At 33.0% G+C, this 17753-nt stretch overlaps 1 protein-coding gene across 1 annotated transcript in view; it reads left to right on the top strand.

Annotated features, from left to right (window-relative positions):
• The first annotated feature begins 2761 nt into the window (after nucleotides 1-2761).
• Nucleotides 2762-17753, top strand: part of LOC130669828 (bromodomain-containing protein DDB_G0270170-like) — a 40361-nt gene continuing 25369 nt past the window's right edge. The window contains exon 1 of the mRNA XM_057472929.1: nucleotides 2762-4806. Coding sequence (XP_057328912.1) covers nucleotides 3252-4806 — 1555 coding nt within the window. The 5' untranslated portion in view covers nucleotides 2762-3251. The remainder of the gene's footprint in view (nucleotides 4807-17753) is intronic.

Below are 17753 nucleotides of genomic sequence, written 5' to 3'. Positions count from 1 at the left end.
GGCTCGAGTTTGGTAATTATTCATTTTTTTATTTAGTCTAGAAGTCTAATCTTTGGTAAGTAGGGGAGGGTGGGGCAGAGCGGCCCCCCTAAGCCAATTATTACTTTTTGTGGCTTTCAACCATAAGATCACTTTACTTTTGTCCTATTTCGAACAAATTTATGGACATTTTGCCACAATTCTGAAAAAAAAATTTTTTTGTGGGGCAGAGCGGCCCCCCTCCAAAAAATGATAAAAAATTTGTTTTTTTCGTTTTTTTTTTTTTTTAAATTGTTTTCATCATTAAGAATGTATTTCTTTCTCTTGACAACTATTTTTGGTTTTATATTATTACTCGAAAAAAATTTTTCAAGGTGTAATAAATCGTTCACTCTCGATTACCTCAATTACTAATTGTTATTTAATAAAAAAAGAACAAATCTATAGTTTTACTTTATTTCAAAAATTTATCAACTAAAAAAAAAAATGTTTTTTATATATTTTTAGTGACCAAATTTGCCTCTTACATAGAGAAACGGCCGAAAAATATGAAAAAATAATTTTTTCGGAAGTTTCGGCTGGTCCATTTTGCCCCAGGTGTTATGCGTAGGGCTAGAAATGTGGAATTATAATAATTTTTTTTTAATTTGACGATAAAAATATGAAAAAATCACTTTTTCAAAATTTTGGGTTTGTCCGTTTTGCCCCAAATGTCATGCGTAGAGGTAAAAATGCGCAAACATATCGGATTTATAGTAATTAGGAGAAAAAAAAAAAATTTTTTTTGATCAAAATTTCAGGAGGGCTGTTCTGTCCCACCCTCCCCTACTAATAATTGTTGAAGGAAGAAATGTTTCATTGAATTATTTAATTAGCGGGAAGTTTGAAAAACGGACTTGGGACTCAAACACAGAAAAAATTGGAAAGTTAATGAATTCTTGATAGTAATGAATAAAATTGAATTCAAACTGTCCATAAGATTGTAGGCAGCGAGTGGTAGTTCAGGAGTCGCCGCTAGATGTCAGCGGCGAGGAAGTTAGTTCGCGGATGGAAACATGAGATAGAGTTTTTATAAGCAATTCTTTTGTCACTTTGCGAGGTCAATTTTTTTCAAATACTCTAATTTACTATCTATTCTAAACAATGTATCAAAATTATGTTTACGAAGATTTTCACTAAAATCAAAATTTGAAGTGCTAGGATCTTCTTCAGATAAACATTTCATAATAGATCTTAGAAATATTATATATATATTTTCATTTTGTATCGTATTCTGGATTTATATGTATCAATAATAATTTAAAAATTTTTCATTTATCAATTTATGTTTTTCAATTTATGTTTATTAAATATTCGATCATGGTTCGAAATTCCCAAAATCCTTAGCTGGGCTTTGTACTGAAAATATTTTTCGTTCATCGGTAACTTGAAGATCTTAGATAATTACTTCAAGGAACTTAGAATAATATTTAATGGCAATAATGATTTAAATAAAAGCCAAAATGAAGCTTGAAAAATAGCTGACGCAGATCTTGGTTTCAAACACTTTTTTTTTCTGTTTGGTCTATTGTCGTTATTTCCGTTCGACGCATCTGGGAATATTTTCAATTGTGATCACGGTCTATCTTAATGAATCATCAAAAGAAATATTTAAGTAGATCTATTGTTACTTCGTTTTTCGAACATTCGTTCATTTGAGATGACTAATTTATTTCCAAAAATAATAATTTTATTGTTTTTATCTACTGTTTGAGTGCGAAAATAGTAATTCCGTTCACTTCTCTGGGTATGAGAAATAGAATGGGTGTCGATATTGTTGGCTTTTTTTTGCTGAAAGTGCCATCTATGGGGATTTATGTGAAAACTTTTATCTCGCCCGATGGATAATAAAAACCTTTTTCGGAATTTCCACAGACCTCTCGGTAAAATAGATGCTCTTTTTAGTCCGTTCTTGATAAAACAGGAATTTCTGGATTACGTGTCCGAATTCTACTGTACCAAGTGACAGTCTACTAGTAATTTTTTATTACTGTCATTGGTATTCTAGATTTCAACAATCTATCACCGCAATTGACATCGGCATAGATTTCTATCTTACCTCGTAATTTATCGAAATTTCGATAAATATTTAAAAATTCATATTTTATTATCATTCAACTCCAAAAATATATGACGGGGAACCTCTGCTTCAAAACGCTATTCCAAAAAACAATCAACTGAATTCAATATTAATATAAAGATAAACATCTACATCCAAGAATTGATAGCTTGTACCAAAAAAAACAATCATGAATTTTAAACATGCGTAAAATAAAAATATCAAAATTGATTAGGATATAAAACAGTCAACAGAGTATCATCAAAAGCAAAAAATAAAAAAAAAATAAACAAGGTAGAAAACCTGAACAATTACATGTAAGGGGAGTAGTCACCTGGGCATGATAACCAGGATCCAGGAGCCGAGAATAATCGTAACAAAAAAGGCACGAGCAAGGGGTCACCACCACCAACCGACTCGCACATCAACTCAGGTTACTTTTTCCCACTCAATCCTCGATGAGGTATCCCCCTTCCTGGCAGATTCAGTCGAGCGAACCGGGCTTCTCAACAGAGTACGGAACACATCCACGCAGGTGGTGAGACGGAGATCGAGTATTCCGTGGGCGGCACCCGATCAATGGGCTCGAAAACCAGCAGATGTCGTGCCTTCGGAGGTACCAGTGGGCTCGGCCTCGAAATTACGGGTGTTCCCTGGTTGTCGCCTCCCCGAAACGCCCCTCGCCGGCCCTCCAACGTCTCTCACCAGCAGACGTACCGCGACAACCAAGTGGATAACCAGCGACCGTCGTACCACGCTCCGTATCAACGTGTCGCGTTAACGTTCATTACCTAAATCCGGTATAACAAAATCTGAAAACCGTTTTCCGGACCCGTATAATAAGTGCAATCATTGATTGGCCCGCAGGCTTATAATTGCAGCCTAAAACCTGCGGAAAGTGTGATGGAGTTTGTCAAGACTGTGAAGTGTTGATTAAAAGCTGCCAAGGTGCTGTAGTCTGATTACTAAACCAATTAAAAATGCAATCTTGTTTACCGGAACATTGATTCTGGTCAGTGTAGTGTCGAGTTGGTACTTAACTTTACGCTATGTAAGTCTTGGAAGGTCACTAGATACCTGCTGGGTGCGAAACCAATCGGGAAATGGACATGACTAAAAAGACGTATTGTTTTCGAAAGTGAACACGGGTTTTAAAAGAAACAATCTGGTGAGAATGGAAATCGTGGAGCACTATCGCGTGACACCGGGGCACCTGGATGATGATCCACGGCAAATGGATCCCCATGATAAGGACCAAGAGTTGTCGGATTGCGCAAGTGAAACCAGTGAAGTATTGAGCGTCGGCAGTGAACCCACTCCCGCGACGGACAATCTTGATATGATTAAAGACTGTGAAACTAATTCAATCCCTCACATCAGTAGTAATAGTAATAATAACAATAACAATATCAATAATCAGAGTAGCACGATGAGCGTTGATTCAATGCCAAATACGTCTTCCCGGTTGGATTACCAGACTGAAGCGATAACCAATTCAGCCGTGAGTTTTACGACGACTTCATCACGAACGCCGTCGCCGTCGCCATCGAGTGGGTCTGCCAGCAATCAGCCTCCAAGTCCTCATAGTTCCTGCAGCTTGCAACGAGCGTCTTCGCCGACTCCTTCAATCCGATCACCAGCATCCTCGCATGCTACGCAGGCATCATCTCCAATCCAGGCGGACAGTATTCACGAGGCAATTGTCTCTCGTTATCAAATGACAACGATGAACCAGCAGCATTTGCTGAGCCGATATGCCAACCGAGACGCTGACCTCGCTGATTTCTCTAATCGCGTTGCTGCATTGGGTGGCCACGAAACCGCGTTCTCCGCGATTGAGAGCCGACTCCACCATCGACTAGGCGGAGTTCCCATGGTGACGAGGCTGTCTCTATCTCCACCAACAGCCGCGGTTCCAGGACTCACCAATTCGGTTTTCCGACCGGCTTGCCGAGATTTGAGGGAAACTTCTCTGCTGCTACACCCGGTCCCACTTCACGGGAACCTGCTTCAGCACCACGCGACGGCCTCCATGCTTCACCAGCACCACCAACACAAGGAGCAGGAACACAGGTTGTCTATCAGCAAACTGATAAGCAGTGCCAGGGATTCCAAGAGCCCGAACTCTCCCAGTGACGAAGAACCCAACATTCCCGCTGGGAACAGCCTCAATGGGACTAACAACAGCAACCACAGTAACCACAGTACCAATAGTAATAATAGCAACAGTAACAGCAATAGCAACAGTCACCACCACCACCATCGGAATAACCGAAACAACGGCAACAACAACGACATCCAGGGTAACCTTAAGTTCAGCATAGACAACATTCTGAAAGCCGACTTCGGCAGGCGGATAACGGACCCGATATCGCTCAAGAAATCTCGGCCGAAGAAAATTGCTCAAAAGCCCATTGATCTCACCAAAGACTTTTTGGAATCGGGCACCGAAAGTTCCTCGGACAAAGTGCTCAGCTCCGATTTGGGAACTAACGGTTCTAGTAGTAACATTAGCAGTAATATCAATAGTAATAGTAGTAATAACAATAATAACCCAAACAATAATGCTTCGAGCAATAATTCGGCATCGGGTAATACGCAATTAAGTAATGCATCAACAACAAATGCCAGTAGTTTAACGAGTACACCTGCGACCGGGGATTCTTCGAAACAGATGCTCTGGCCAGCTTGGGTTTACTGCACCAGATATTCCGACAGGCCTTCTTCTGGTGAGTTTTTATCACTTTTTATTAACTTAATTATTACCTCTTTGGGGCTGATCCTTTAATTGATATAAATATTACTGAACTCGAATCGTTTTTCGAATCAACCAACCAACCAACCGGCCGTTAAAATTTCCGAGATATTCGGCTGCCCGAAATTGCAATTTCAAAACACAGAGACAAATTTTTCGAAATCGATATTTTGATACATTTTGATTTTTCATGCATTTTTGAGATTCCACAGGCTGGAACTTAGCCATGTATTTTATCTTCTTGAGTTTTAACGGTTTTCAACTTATCAGAATATGTTAGTGTTTAATTTCATTTTCTTTGAACTCGTTAATTGATTTTTCTTGCGTACAATTATACGTTAAGAGATTTATTTATTTATTTATCAACTTATTTACAAAAAATTTCTCGAATATTTTAGTGAAAGACTAAAGTGAAAATAAATTAAACTTTTGGCAAAATTTTTTGTTTGTATACATACTCAGTATGATGACTCACTAATACTTTAAGTTATGGGGGGCAATGCTCAAAATATTTGTTTAAGTTATCGAGGTTTTGTATTTTAAGGGGTAACGGTAACCGATTTTCAATTCAATTTAATTCACGGACACACTGGAAACCTAAAATAGAGAGTCTTTAGAGTTTTTTAAAACCTTAACAAAGAGCTAGAAATTTCGTATTTTCAAAAATTCTAATTCGTCTCGGAGAAAAATTGTTTCAAAATTCTCATTTACTCTACAAGTGCAACAAAGACAGTCCTGTTTATTTTTCTGAGTGTGAGAAAGAGGTCCGGTAGCGTATCCCCTTAAGTAATAGAGGTTTTAGATTGGCGAGGAAAGGAAATCAAAAACATTTTTGAGTTACAAACACGGAAAAAAAAAAAACTTTAAAAATTACTATTTGAAATTATAACCCGGAACCCAGTTGTCAATATGGGGAATTTTAACATTCAAATAGTAAATTTTATAATACGTGTCGTCTAATTTCTAAGTATCAGTTACGATTTTTAAAGTTCAAATAGGAATTTTTCTTACATAAATAATAAATTTTTATACTTATACTGTAATTATTCACGTTTGAATCATAAACGAAAAAATTACTATTTAGAATGATAGTATTTACTGATCACTTTATCATTATATTACTTGTCATTCTCAATTTATATAGTTCATTTTTTTCCGTGAAAGTTTTGAACTTACCGAGGTTTGAGTTATAAAGCTACTGTACTTTTAATTCCAGAGGAGTCTTGCTGCCCAATTTAAAAACAGAGTAACTGAGAAATCAATTTTTGAATTATGAATTGATCAGGATCATGGTCACAAGACTCCTCTAGAACTAGAAATACCAAAAAATCGCTTTGGAAAAATTTTTCCTACTGTGTTTTGAAATTGGGCAGCTGTACATGTTTCAAAAATTCGATTTTTGTGTTACTATTTGAAATTGAGCAGACGTATTGTAGAAGTTGGTATTGATTGATTTACTATGAATTTGAAATTATTTTGCAAATGTATAAATATATATTTATACACATATATGTATTAGTTATTCGATAAATGCGCGTGTGTGTGTGTGGTAAGATCTATTGATCTTGTTAAAGCCGATCCGAGAGTAAACGTGCTCATTATCATATATGATAACAAACTCGTTGTATATATTTGCATATGCTTTAAATAGCTGAGACTTAATAATAATAATATAAAAAAAAAATGTACATGATTCGCGTTCATTATTTTTTAAGAAACTTTGAATTTAAATTCTTAAAATTCTTCGGTGTACAAATATTATTCCACGAGAATTTCAATTGCTCGATGATGAAAAACGCGGTTACGTTCATCTAGAATATATTAGTAATTCATATAATATATTATACGATTTTTAAAACTCAGATTTTTTGCAAACTGCGAGAAAAATTCATCGCAAAAACTCGCGGGTGATTTAAATAATTAGGATTTTTTTTTTAATTAATGGCGATGAAGTTCAATTACAAAAAAAAAGTCATTTAAATCTATTAGATTTTCTAGGCAGTAATTATGAGACGTAATTTGCACATTGATATGCAATTACGCGTGGAAAAAATTAATTAATTATTTTTACGAATAATTAATGGAAATTTCAAAGTTTTCATTAGAAATTTTAATTTTTTTTCTTGAACTGTAATTTTAAAAAAAAATTTTTTGAGGACCGAAATTTTTTAACATAAAAATTAAATTTTGAATCGAACTAATTTTGATAAAATAAAATTTCAAATTTGAAAATTTCATTTTTATAAAATTTATCAAAATTATGACCTCGATATTTTGATTCTTTTTTTTAACGCAATTTAATAAAAAAATTTTTTTGAGGACCGAAGATTTTTTTACATAAAAATTAAATTTTGAATCGAACTAATTTCGATAAAAAAAAAATTAAAAATTTGAAAATTCCATTTTTTTTAAATTTATCAAAATTATGACTTCGATATTTTGATTTTTTTTTTTTAACTCGATTTAAAAAAAAATTTTTTTGAGTACCGAAAATTTTTCTACATAAAAATTAAATTTTGAATCTAACGAATATCAATAAGAAAATTAAAAATTTGAAAATTCCATTTTTATAAAATTTATCAAAATTATGACCTCGATATTTTAATTCTTTTTTTTAACTCAATTTAAAAAAAAAAATTTTTTTGAGTACCGAAGATTTTTTTACATAAAAATTAAAATTTGAATCGAACTAATTTCGATAAAAAAAAATAAAAAATTTGGAAATTTCATTTTTTTAAATTTATCCAAATTATGACCTCGATATTTTGATTCGTTTCTTTAACTCAATAAAAAAAAATATTTCTACGGTCACTTGAATCCTTTTCTAACATATTTATCACAAATATATATAAATTTTCCAGCAAAATCTATTTCTATCTCGAGTAATTAGTATTTGATGCAAGCGGTAGATAAAACGCTCCACATTTCTCGATCCGCGTCTTAATTATATTTTCTACAAACAAACCGTCTATCAATTAAAAGTAAAACAAACAGCTAATTAACAACAAGAGTCAATAAATTAAGTAAGCGAAAATTCTCATAACTCATAACGATTCCCCCCAAAAACCTCACAATAAATTTTATTTTCTACGGCATATTCACCTCTCGTTTCTCGAAGTGTTAATCGCGATACCCGTTCCGCTGATATGTAAACAGTAAAACAAATAAAAAAAAAAAGTTAAACAACATAACGAATAAGTACAGCAGTAAAGTTTCATACATTCGCGGGTATAACAAAATAGCATGTGAGAATAAACGAGAAACGAAAGACCGGACAGAAAAGTGAACCTGTCGTCGGGTCGTGACGCGACAAAACAACAAAACTCAATGTTGCTTTAGCTTTAGCATTCATTCTCTCTTTTCTTTCCTCTTCACTCCCTAACTTCTTATATATATTTACTTTTATTTTTCTTTTATCAAACTACTTGTGCTAAAGTGTATTTAGTTTACGAGCAGCAAATCCGCGGACGGTAAATGACAGGATTTAAAATTACCACACAAAGTGGGTGGCAAACATATATATATATATATATATATTCCTTCGGGAGATTAAAACCTTAAATCACTTTTATTATTATTTATCTACGAATTGGCTTCTATGCAGACCCCGTAATTTCGCGATGAGTTCGACAGCGGGAGTAAAATTAGTGCGTTTTGAATTTTAGTCGAGCTTTTAATATTTAAAACGCACACGTGGTTATATTAGAGAGAACACACTCGGTTAAATGCGTCACGCACTACTCATATATGTCAACATATATATATATGTATATATGTGGTTATATATGGCTATATTACATTTGTTTCTCAACGTGTAGGTACACACTAAATCAATTTGATTGTACACGTCAATGCGTAATAAGATCAGAGAAAAAATATATATATACATATATATTTATAAAATAAAACGCAAATGGAATTATTCATTTTGTGTGATTAATGATTATCGTCATGAGTTCATGATTCTTATATATATAGTACTGTGTTATATATATTATTAACTGACGTTATGAAATTCAGTACAGTCGTTAAAAATATTCATTTGACAGCCTATTTAATATTAAATATATATATAACGCAACGTATATTTATTTCTTTGTTATTGTTATTTCTATGTCAATATCCTTATTTAATTAGGTTTACGTCTATTAGTATACATGTGTATATATTTATATATGGGTTAATTTATTTTATGGGAAAATAATCTATTTGATCAATAAAAATATAATGATATTGATAATATATTTAAAATATGTGAGGTTGAATTTTTATCGATTAAATATTTTTGTTTACTTTGCATGTTGTCATTAAGCAGTTGAATTTTATTTTTGTGTTTGAATTAAAATTTTTTATTTTATTTTATTTTCCGATAAATATATGAAAATTCTTCGGGTATTTTTTTAACTTTCAAATTCTCGCGCACAAAAAATTGCCGCGTAATTTTTTCTTTATTTTGAATTTGAGACCGGAAAATTTTTATTACACTGTAAAAAATTCGCGGAGTGAATGCGGATCAAATCCGGAGTGAATGAATTTTTAAATTATTTACTCCCTTCGGAGTAAAATTCACACCGAAGGGAAGTTTTCACGGAGTAGATAATGTTTTAATAATTTAATTCCTCCGGAAAGGAGTTTCGAAAATATTATTAATAAAAAATAACTCCACCCTGGTGGAAATTTTTCGGAATTTTTCCTAAAAAACTCAGTTCTAAAATTCTAAAGATTTTTTCAAAGTTCTAAAAACTTCTTCAGAGAAAAGTCCAAAAAATTTCTACCAGCCCGAGTCGAAATATTAGACGTAAATTGAACGATCTTAACGTTTTAAACGTAAATTGAAGGTTTTTAACGTTTTGAACGTAAATTGAACGATCTTAATGTTTTAAACGTAAATTGAACGTTTTTAACGTTTTAAACGTAAATTGAATGTTTTTGACGTTTTAAACGTAAATTGAAGGTTTTTAAGGTTTTGAACCTTTTCAACGTAAATTGAAGGTCTTTAACGTTTTGAACGTAAATTGAACGTTTTAAACGTAAATTGAATGTTTTGAACATTAAAAACTCAATTTGACAGTTTTTAAATTATTCAAAACGTAGATTAGAGTATCATAAATCGAAAACGTAACTAAAATCTATTTAGACTTGCAATAAGAAAACATGAGCATTCCAAAAATCTAAAATCATAACTCATGAAATTATCAATTTTTTACGAACCAAAATACAAAAAAATCGTTCAATTTACTTCCAAAACGTTAAAAACGTTCAATTCACGTTTAAAACGTTAAGAACGTTCAATTTACGTTTAAAACGTTAAGAACGTTCAACTTACGTCTAATATTTTGACTCGGGAGGGCACTAAATAAAATTGAAGTAAAAACTCACGTATTACATTACTGATCTTTTAACAGTTTAACAGTTTAATATAAATTAATATAAATTCAATTAAATGTTAAAACTCCAGACCGGAGTGAATTGGGAGTGAAATAAAATCCGCGTCACTCCGCTAAAAAAAAACTCCCAATTCACTCCGTATGCGGAGTAATTTTTTTTTTAAATTCCGGAACTCCGAGTGGCGGAGTGAATTTGGATTAAAATCAAATCCCGATTCACTCCCGATTTTTCACAGTGTATACAAGTGGCAAAAAAAATTGCAACTGATTTTTTTTATGCCCATTACGAGCTTTGCAAATAAATTATTTACCTCCAATAAACATTTATTCGCATGTCAATTAAATATATACTTGACAAAATGTTTTTTCTATTAATAGAACAGCCAACAGAAAATTATTAATTAGAATGAGTAATATATTTTACGAGCAATAAAGAATATAAATTACAAATAATAAAGTTTTAAAAATATTTAATCAAAGATAATTGAATAACAATGTATATAAACATATAAATAGTTAATTGAATGACCATAATTTAATACCCGCTAACCACTTGATCTTAAACGTAAATTGTTATAACCGATTATGCAACTGCGTTCGATAAAAAATATATAAATATATATGTATAAAATACTTGAGATTTTTATTTTTTTAATTTTTCTTGGTTTTATTACGCAAAATCAATATATGTATATATATATATATATATATATATGAGGTTTGGATTGAGGACTCTGATGCACATGGACCGTAAACGGACTAGAGACGACCTGTCTGTGGTAAATTCATCGCGATTGCACTGAACGATGAAATTGCAACGTAGACTAGAGACTAGAGACTGGAAACTGGAGGCTAGAGACTAGAGATGGCTTTTATTTAGCTTACACACTATTACAAACTTAAATCACCTCGTTAACTTGTTTTTCAGTTAAAAACTAAACTCCTATTTGTGTAAATACCACTTTACTGTTTAAATATATGTATATATTACATATATGTGTGTAATTTATGCTTCCATCGGCTGGAATTATTTATAAATTTATTTTTACCAGACTATATATTCAAATTTATTGTTAATTAGTTTTGACGTTCGAGTAATTGAAGTTTTCCAGGCTGATGTTTTATTAATTTTGAGTTAATAAATAATTTTTTGGTTTTTTCAATGATACTCGAAATTAGTTAATGACGATAGAAAAATTTTTTCTGCTTCACAAAAATTCGAATCTAAAATCTAGGATCTAGATCTTACGTCAAATTTTTATTTTTTTACCCTATGAAAAATAATTCAGATCTACAGAAATCCAAATTTCGCTCTTAGATCTAGATCTGATTTTTTAATTATACGGATTTTAGTAAATCAGAGCCCAAAAATGTAAATCAGAAAATCCTTAATTTGAACTCCAAAAATTTTTTTCTGCTTCACAAAAATTCAAATCTAGGATCTAGATCTTACGTCAAATTTTTATTTTTCTACCCTACGAAAAATAATTTAGATCTACAGAAATCCAAATTTTGCTCTTAGATCTAGATCTAATTTTTTAATTATACAGATTTTAGTAAATCAGAGCCCAAAAATGTAAATCAGAAAATCCTTAATTTGAACTCCAAAAATTTTTTTCTGCTTCACAAAAATTCAAATCTAGAATCTAGATCTTACGTCAAATTTTTATTTTTCTACCCTGTGAAAAATAATTCAGATCTACAGAAAATCAAAATTTCGCTCATAGATCTAGATCTAATTTTTTAATTATACAGATTTGAGTAAATCAGAGTCCAAAAATGTAAATCCGAAAATCCTTAATTTGAACTCCAAATATTTTTTGCTGCATCACAAAAATTCAAATCTAGGATCGAGATGTTACGTCAAATTTTTATTTTTTTACCCTATGAAAAATAATTCAGATCTACAAAAATTCAAATTTCGCTCTTAGATCTAGATCTAATTTTTTAATTACACAGATTTTAGTAAATCAGAGCCCAAAAATTTAAATCAATCAGAAAATCCTTAATTTGAACTCCAAAAATTTTTTTCTGCTTCACAAAAATTCAAATCTAGGATCTAGATCTCACGTCAAATTTTTCTTTTTCTACCCTACGAAAAATAATTCAGATCTACAGAAATCTAAATTTCGCTCTTAGATCTAGATCTAATTTTTTGATTATACAGATTTGAGTAAATCAGAGCCCAAAAAAGTAAATCAATCAAAAAATTCTTAATTTGAACTCCAAAATTTTTTGCAAAAAAAAAATTTAATTGATTTCCGATCTAAAATCTAAATTATTTTTTCCAGAATTTATTTTTACTTCAAAAATATTTCAAAAAATTAGAATGAAATCTATACTCCCGTACGGAAAAAGTATATATCCATATATATTTAGGCAAATCTGAATATATGTCCCATATATGAGACATATTCAATTTTGCCTGTATATATCCCAGATATATATATTTTTCGTACGGGCTAAATACGAAAATTCTATTTTAAAAAAAATCTCATCGACTAATTTTTTGAAAAAACAATTTTCATTTTCCATTGAGGCGATAATTAAATTTACAAATTCCGATTCAATGACAGCTCATAAATTTATATCTAGTATAATTTGAACCAGAAAATAACATCAGTTATGCAAAAAAATCCAATAGCCTTTGGTACAAAATAGTTTAGAGGCCACTACTAAGGTCTAGTTTTGCTTCCATTCCCTCTTAAGAATCATTCCGATGACTTTCTGTGGCCTAGTCATCATCAGTAATTGAATTTAAAATTTTATTTATAAATTAATTGAAACATTGAGTGGATAATGGTAATGGTAGCTTACACATAAACGCGTATGTACTTATTGATTGTAATAAAAGATACGGGCATACATTGTAGTTGCTACGGAAGAGGAATAAAAATAATAATAATAACAATAATAATTGTAGTAAGGAAAAAGGAAGAGGAAAAAAAATTGAAGTAGAGAAGGAAGAAATAATAATACAAAACCGAGAGGTTACAATATGCGAGGTTCGCGTGTAGTGCATCTACAGCAAAGAGGCGTGACGCTATTCTTCACCTGTCTCTCGGCGCCGCTAATTATTCCCGATCTTATATATGACATTTACATCGGCTCAACTTTTTTACCATCGTGTTTAACCACTAATTTTTATTGCTCATTTTTATTGTAACTGTTTAATATATATATCTATATACTTATATATATGCCATCTATTTTCCACGTGAATTATATAAATTATATTTTTAATCATTTGTTATCTGGATTATTAATTCATTGTCATGTTCAACACGAACATAAAAAATTTTGAGTAATTAATCACACGAAAGTGTGATATAATTTAACTTTTGCTCGCAATTCATTTAGAGTTTGTGAAGAAAAAAAAAAAGTTTTTTGGAAAATCGGTCGATTTTAATCGCCTGTGTGGCGATGGAGAGAAATAATCGAAGTGTACATGAGATTTAATTTTCAAATCAATCTGGCCACTGGTTATCGAGTTATGAGCAAAAAGTTGAAATCACTTTGGAAATTTCTTGCCATCTTTTTCTTTGGGTAACTCGAAAACTATTGTTCCGATTGATACAAAGATTTTGTGGGTCATATAGAATAATAAACACCGGAAATGAGTGGAAAGTTGATCAAAATCGGTTGATTAGTTCCCGAGTTATAGAGAGTCCGTACATCCGTACATCCGCAAGTCGCGGCTTTGACGCCTCCGAAAACACTCAAGAATATTTTCGAATGATTCGAAATTTGGAAATAAGTTGAATTGAAGTGTCTAAATTGTGATGAAGAAAGAAATTTGTTTTCGTTAGTGAAAGTTTCCATTTTCCGCAGAAGAAAACAGAAATATTTTTTAAAAAATCGATCGATTTTAATCGCCTATGTGGCGATGGAGGGAAATAATCGAAGTGTACATGAGATTTAATTTTCAAACCAATCTGGCAACTGGTTATCGAGTAATGAACAAAAAATTGAAACCACTTTGGAAATTTCTTGCCATCTTTTTCTTTGGATAACTCGAAAACTGTTTGTCCGATTGATAAAAAAATTTTGTGGGTCATATAGAATAGTAAACACCGGAAATGAGTGAAAAGTTGATCAAAATCGGCTGATAAGTTCCCGAGTTATAGAGAGTCCGTACATCCGTACATCCGCAAGTCGCGACTTTGAAGCTTCCGAAAACGCTCGAGAATATTTTCAAATGCTTTGAAATTTGAAAATAACTTGAATTGAAGTGTCTAAATTGCGATGAAAAAAAAAAAATTGCTTTTGTTAGTAAAAATTTTAATTTTCCGCAGAAGAAAAGAAAATAAAAGGATTTTAATTACTCGATAGAACAGAAAATGTCGAGCGGGCTTGTGATTAATTGGGTAATAATTATAATAAACGGATAGAATGAATCGGGGTATAAATAAACGTCATAACTTGAATTATTCATCATCTGGATGTAATAAAGTGCAGTTTAAATCCCGTTGAGTTATTTTGTTGGCCAGTTAAATCAAGAGTCTATTGTCAATGGACAATAACAATAAAAAGTAATAATAAGTGATGTGTATTGGCGGATGAATTCGGTGTAAGGAGGATTCAACGACCTCAGAGTTAACTTTTACAAGGTTTATTGTTCGCGGAAGACATAATCCTGAGTAAAGGATGGACGAGCGTCTGACGACTCGACTTGTACGCATCGGGACTGAAAAGTTTAAGGTGAAGCTGGAGGGCTCTGATGTCGGTCGACGGGAATGGAGGAATGGAGAGTCGCGAATCAAGAATGGCGAATGAAGAATTAACATCCGAACCTATATCTATATCTATATTTATATATCTGCAGCAACATCTACACCTATAACCGCGAACCGGGCTTCTGCTGGGCATACCCGAGCTAAGGAGCTGCGCTCCAAGTTTAAGTACTAATGTAATGTAAGCTACTACGCTTCGGACTACGGTCTGCTGACTGCTGGATGTGGATGTGGACGTGGACGTGGACTCAACTCTTTAGAGAAGAGCCCGCAGGCAACCGAGAGCGCATCTTGGGCATGACAAAAAATCCAAACCATCTCCTGATGCTTCTACACCATCTGACCGCGGACTTTTAACTTATCCACCACATTGAGAGCCAGCACACTCAGTGATAAACTTGTGTTTGTGTGCGTAGTATGTTCATGTTACTACGACTCCGCGGTTTAGTTGTGTGCCCGCGACTTGGGACTTGAACTTGCCTCGCCAACCTGTCGCATTCTGATCGTCACGGAGCGCGGAAAAAGATTTATTTCGAAAACTACTTATGGACAGATGGATACAGCTAACCGGAAACTTGGGTAGTTAACAATCACTTTTTTTACTCATGATATTTTTAAATATCGGCTCCGATGACTACAGTTAATTTTTTTTTTTATTACGATCCTTAATTACTATCGCAATCTATTTATTTATATATTTTTAATTTAATTCTTAGGCCGACTAAGAAAAATTTCTTCAATTTCAAACTTCAGATCGAGGGTTCGAATCCCGCTCCCAGTAAAAAAAAAATTCATTATCAAAATTTTTAATTTCCAGTTTTAAAGTCGAGGGGTCGAATCCCGCTCCCAGTAAAAAAAAAATTCATAATCAAAAGTTTTAGTCTTCAGTTTTAAAGTCGAGGGTTCGAATACCGCTCCCAGTAAAAAAAAAATTCATAATCAAAATTTTTAGTCTCCAGTTCTAAAGTTGAGGGTTCGAATTCTGCTCCCAGTAAAAAAAAAATTCATAATCAAAATTTTTAGTCTCCAGTTCTAAAGTTGAGGGTTCGAATCCTGCTGCCAGTAAAAAAAAAAAGTTCATAATCAAAATTTTTAGTCTTCAGTTCTAAAGTCGAGGGTTCGAATCCCGCTTCCAGTAAAAAAAAAAATTCATAATCAAAATTTTTAGTCTCCAGTTCTAAAGTCGACGGTTCGAATCCCGCTCCCAGTAAAAAAAAAAATTCATAATCAAAAGTTTTAGTCTCCAGTTTTAAAGTCGAGGATTCGAATACCGCTCCCAGTAAAAAAAAAATTCATAATCAAAATTTTTAGTCTCCAGTTTTAAAGTCGACGGTTCGAACCCCGCTCTCGGCATTTTTTGTAAATAAAGCAAATAAATTTTCCAATAAAAGAAAACAAAACCACGGAGCTGATAGAGCGATTTATCGGTAAACATGGCCCCCTACAAGTATAGGCCTGTCTCCTGAGTTAACCTGAATGAAACCAGTCCCGAGATCTCAGTCTTGAGTCGTGGCTGACAGTGCGCAAACAGACCCACAATTTTCTCAATGACCCCGGCACTTAACCAAAGTAACCGTTGCGGTAACGGAGAGCCACGCGGCCGCCGATTAGCTCTCAACTCCCTGCTCGGTCTCTTACGTCCTCAGTGGAGTCCTCAGCAACGCATCCTCCGCCGGGAGATATGGCCTTTGAGCGCGATCTGTTTAACGGCAGCAATCTCGCTCTCCCATTGCATTTATTTTTAAACATCAACTACTTTATGTACCCACCCATACCCATACCCATCGACTCTTATTATTATTTTCGACTCGATGCAATCCGGAGTAGAGCTCACATCGTGACAAATGTCCGTAACAAATCACCCTCGTCATTCCTCTCACAATACTTTCATCTCATCTCACATATATTATATACTCTTACTTACACTTTTAACACCCGACGATTCTTTATTTATACTCGGGTTTATATTTTTAAATTAAACGCGCGGTTCAATCGCCCGAGTAATTACTTATTCAAAAGTCCTGTAACCAATTCGACGGGATTAAAAGTTTTGTTGCTGGTGGTGTCATTACATTAGCAGTTTAGCGAGTAATTAATTAAATAACCAGTGAGAAAATTATTCTGGAGATGATGGGGTGGCTATTGATGGAGATATATATATATATATATATATATGTATGTTCGGCTCCCGAGCGTTTAGTTGATGCAATTCCCTGCCTACTGTTCATCCGATACGGATTCTTTATTTATTTCTGCCCTTGCCCTCGCCTGTCTCCTGTCTTCTGTCTCCTGTCTCCAGTCTTATTCTCTCTTATTCTCGGGCATGGACCACTACAGTATCGGGTATTACATTATGCTCTTTATTGTGTTCTGTGGAACGCCGTTCCGCGTGCCTCTCAATTGACAGCCACTAGATGCTAGCCCTCGGATCCCGGACGCTACGCGCGCGGGCTTTAAATACTTTTTCTTTAATTTATACTGACTAATTTTAGGGACGAGTGTTATGCTAATTTTCATTGTTGGAAAACAATCGGGAAATTATATATGGTTATTTTTTTCGAAAATGGAAAAAGTCATTTCTCGGTGTCAGGTTTTTTATGATTTGAATTTTAAATTATTTTTTCGAAATTTTGATTTATTTGGATATTTTAAATTTTTAATTTTTCACTGAATGATGGGAAATTTGAGAAAATAAAAATCTCCATTTCACCCCATGGTAATTAGGGGAAGGGGGGGGGGGGGGGGAAACGGGATACTTAACGAAAAATTTAGTGACTAGGGACATAAATATCGTAAATTGG

The sequence above is a fragment of the Microplitis mediator genome, chromosome 6 (genome assembly GCF_029852145.1).
Source record: "Microplitis mediator isolate UGA2020A chromosome 6, iyMicMedi2.1, whole genome shotgun sequence".
NCBI lineage: Eukaryota > Metazoa > Arthropoda > Insecta > Hymenoptera > Braconidae > Microplitis > Microplitis mediator.
The sequence above is the reverse complement of the archived record's forward strand: the minus strand, read 5'-3'. Positions and strand labels throughout refer to the sequence as shown.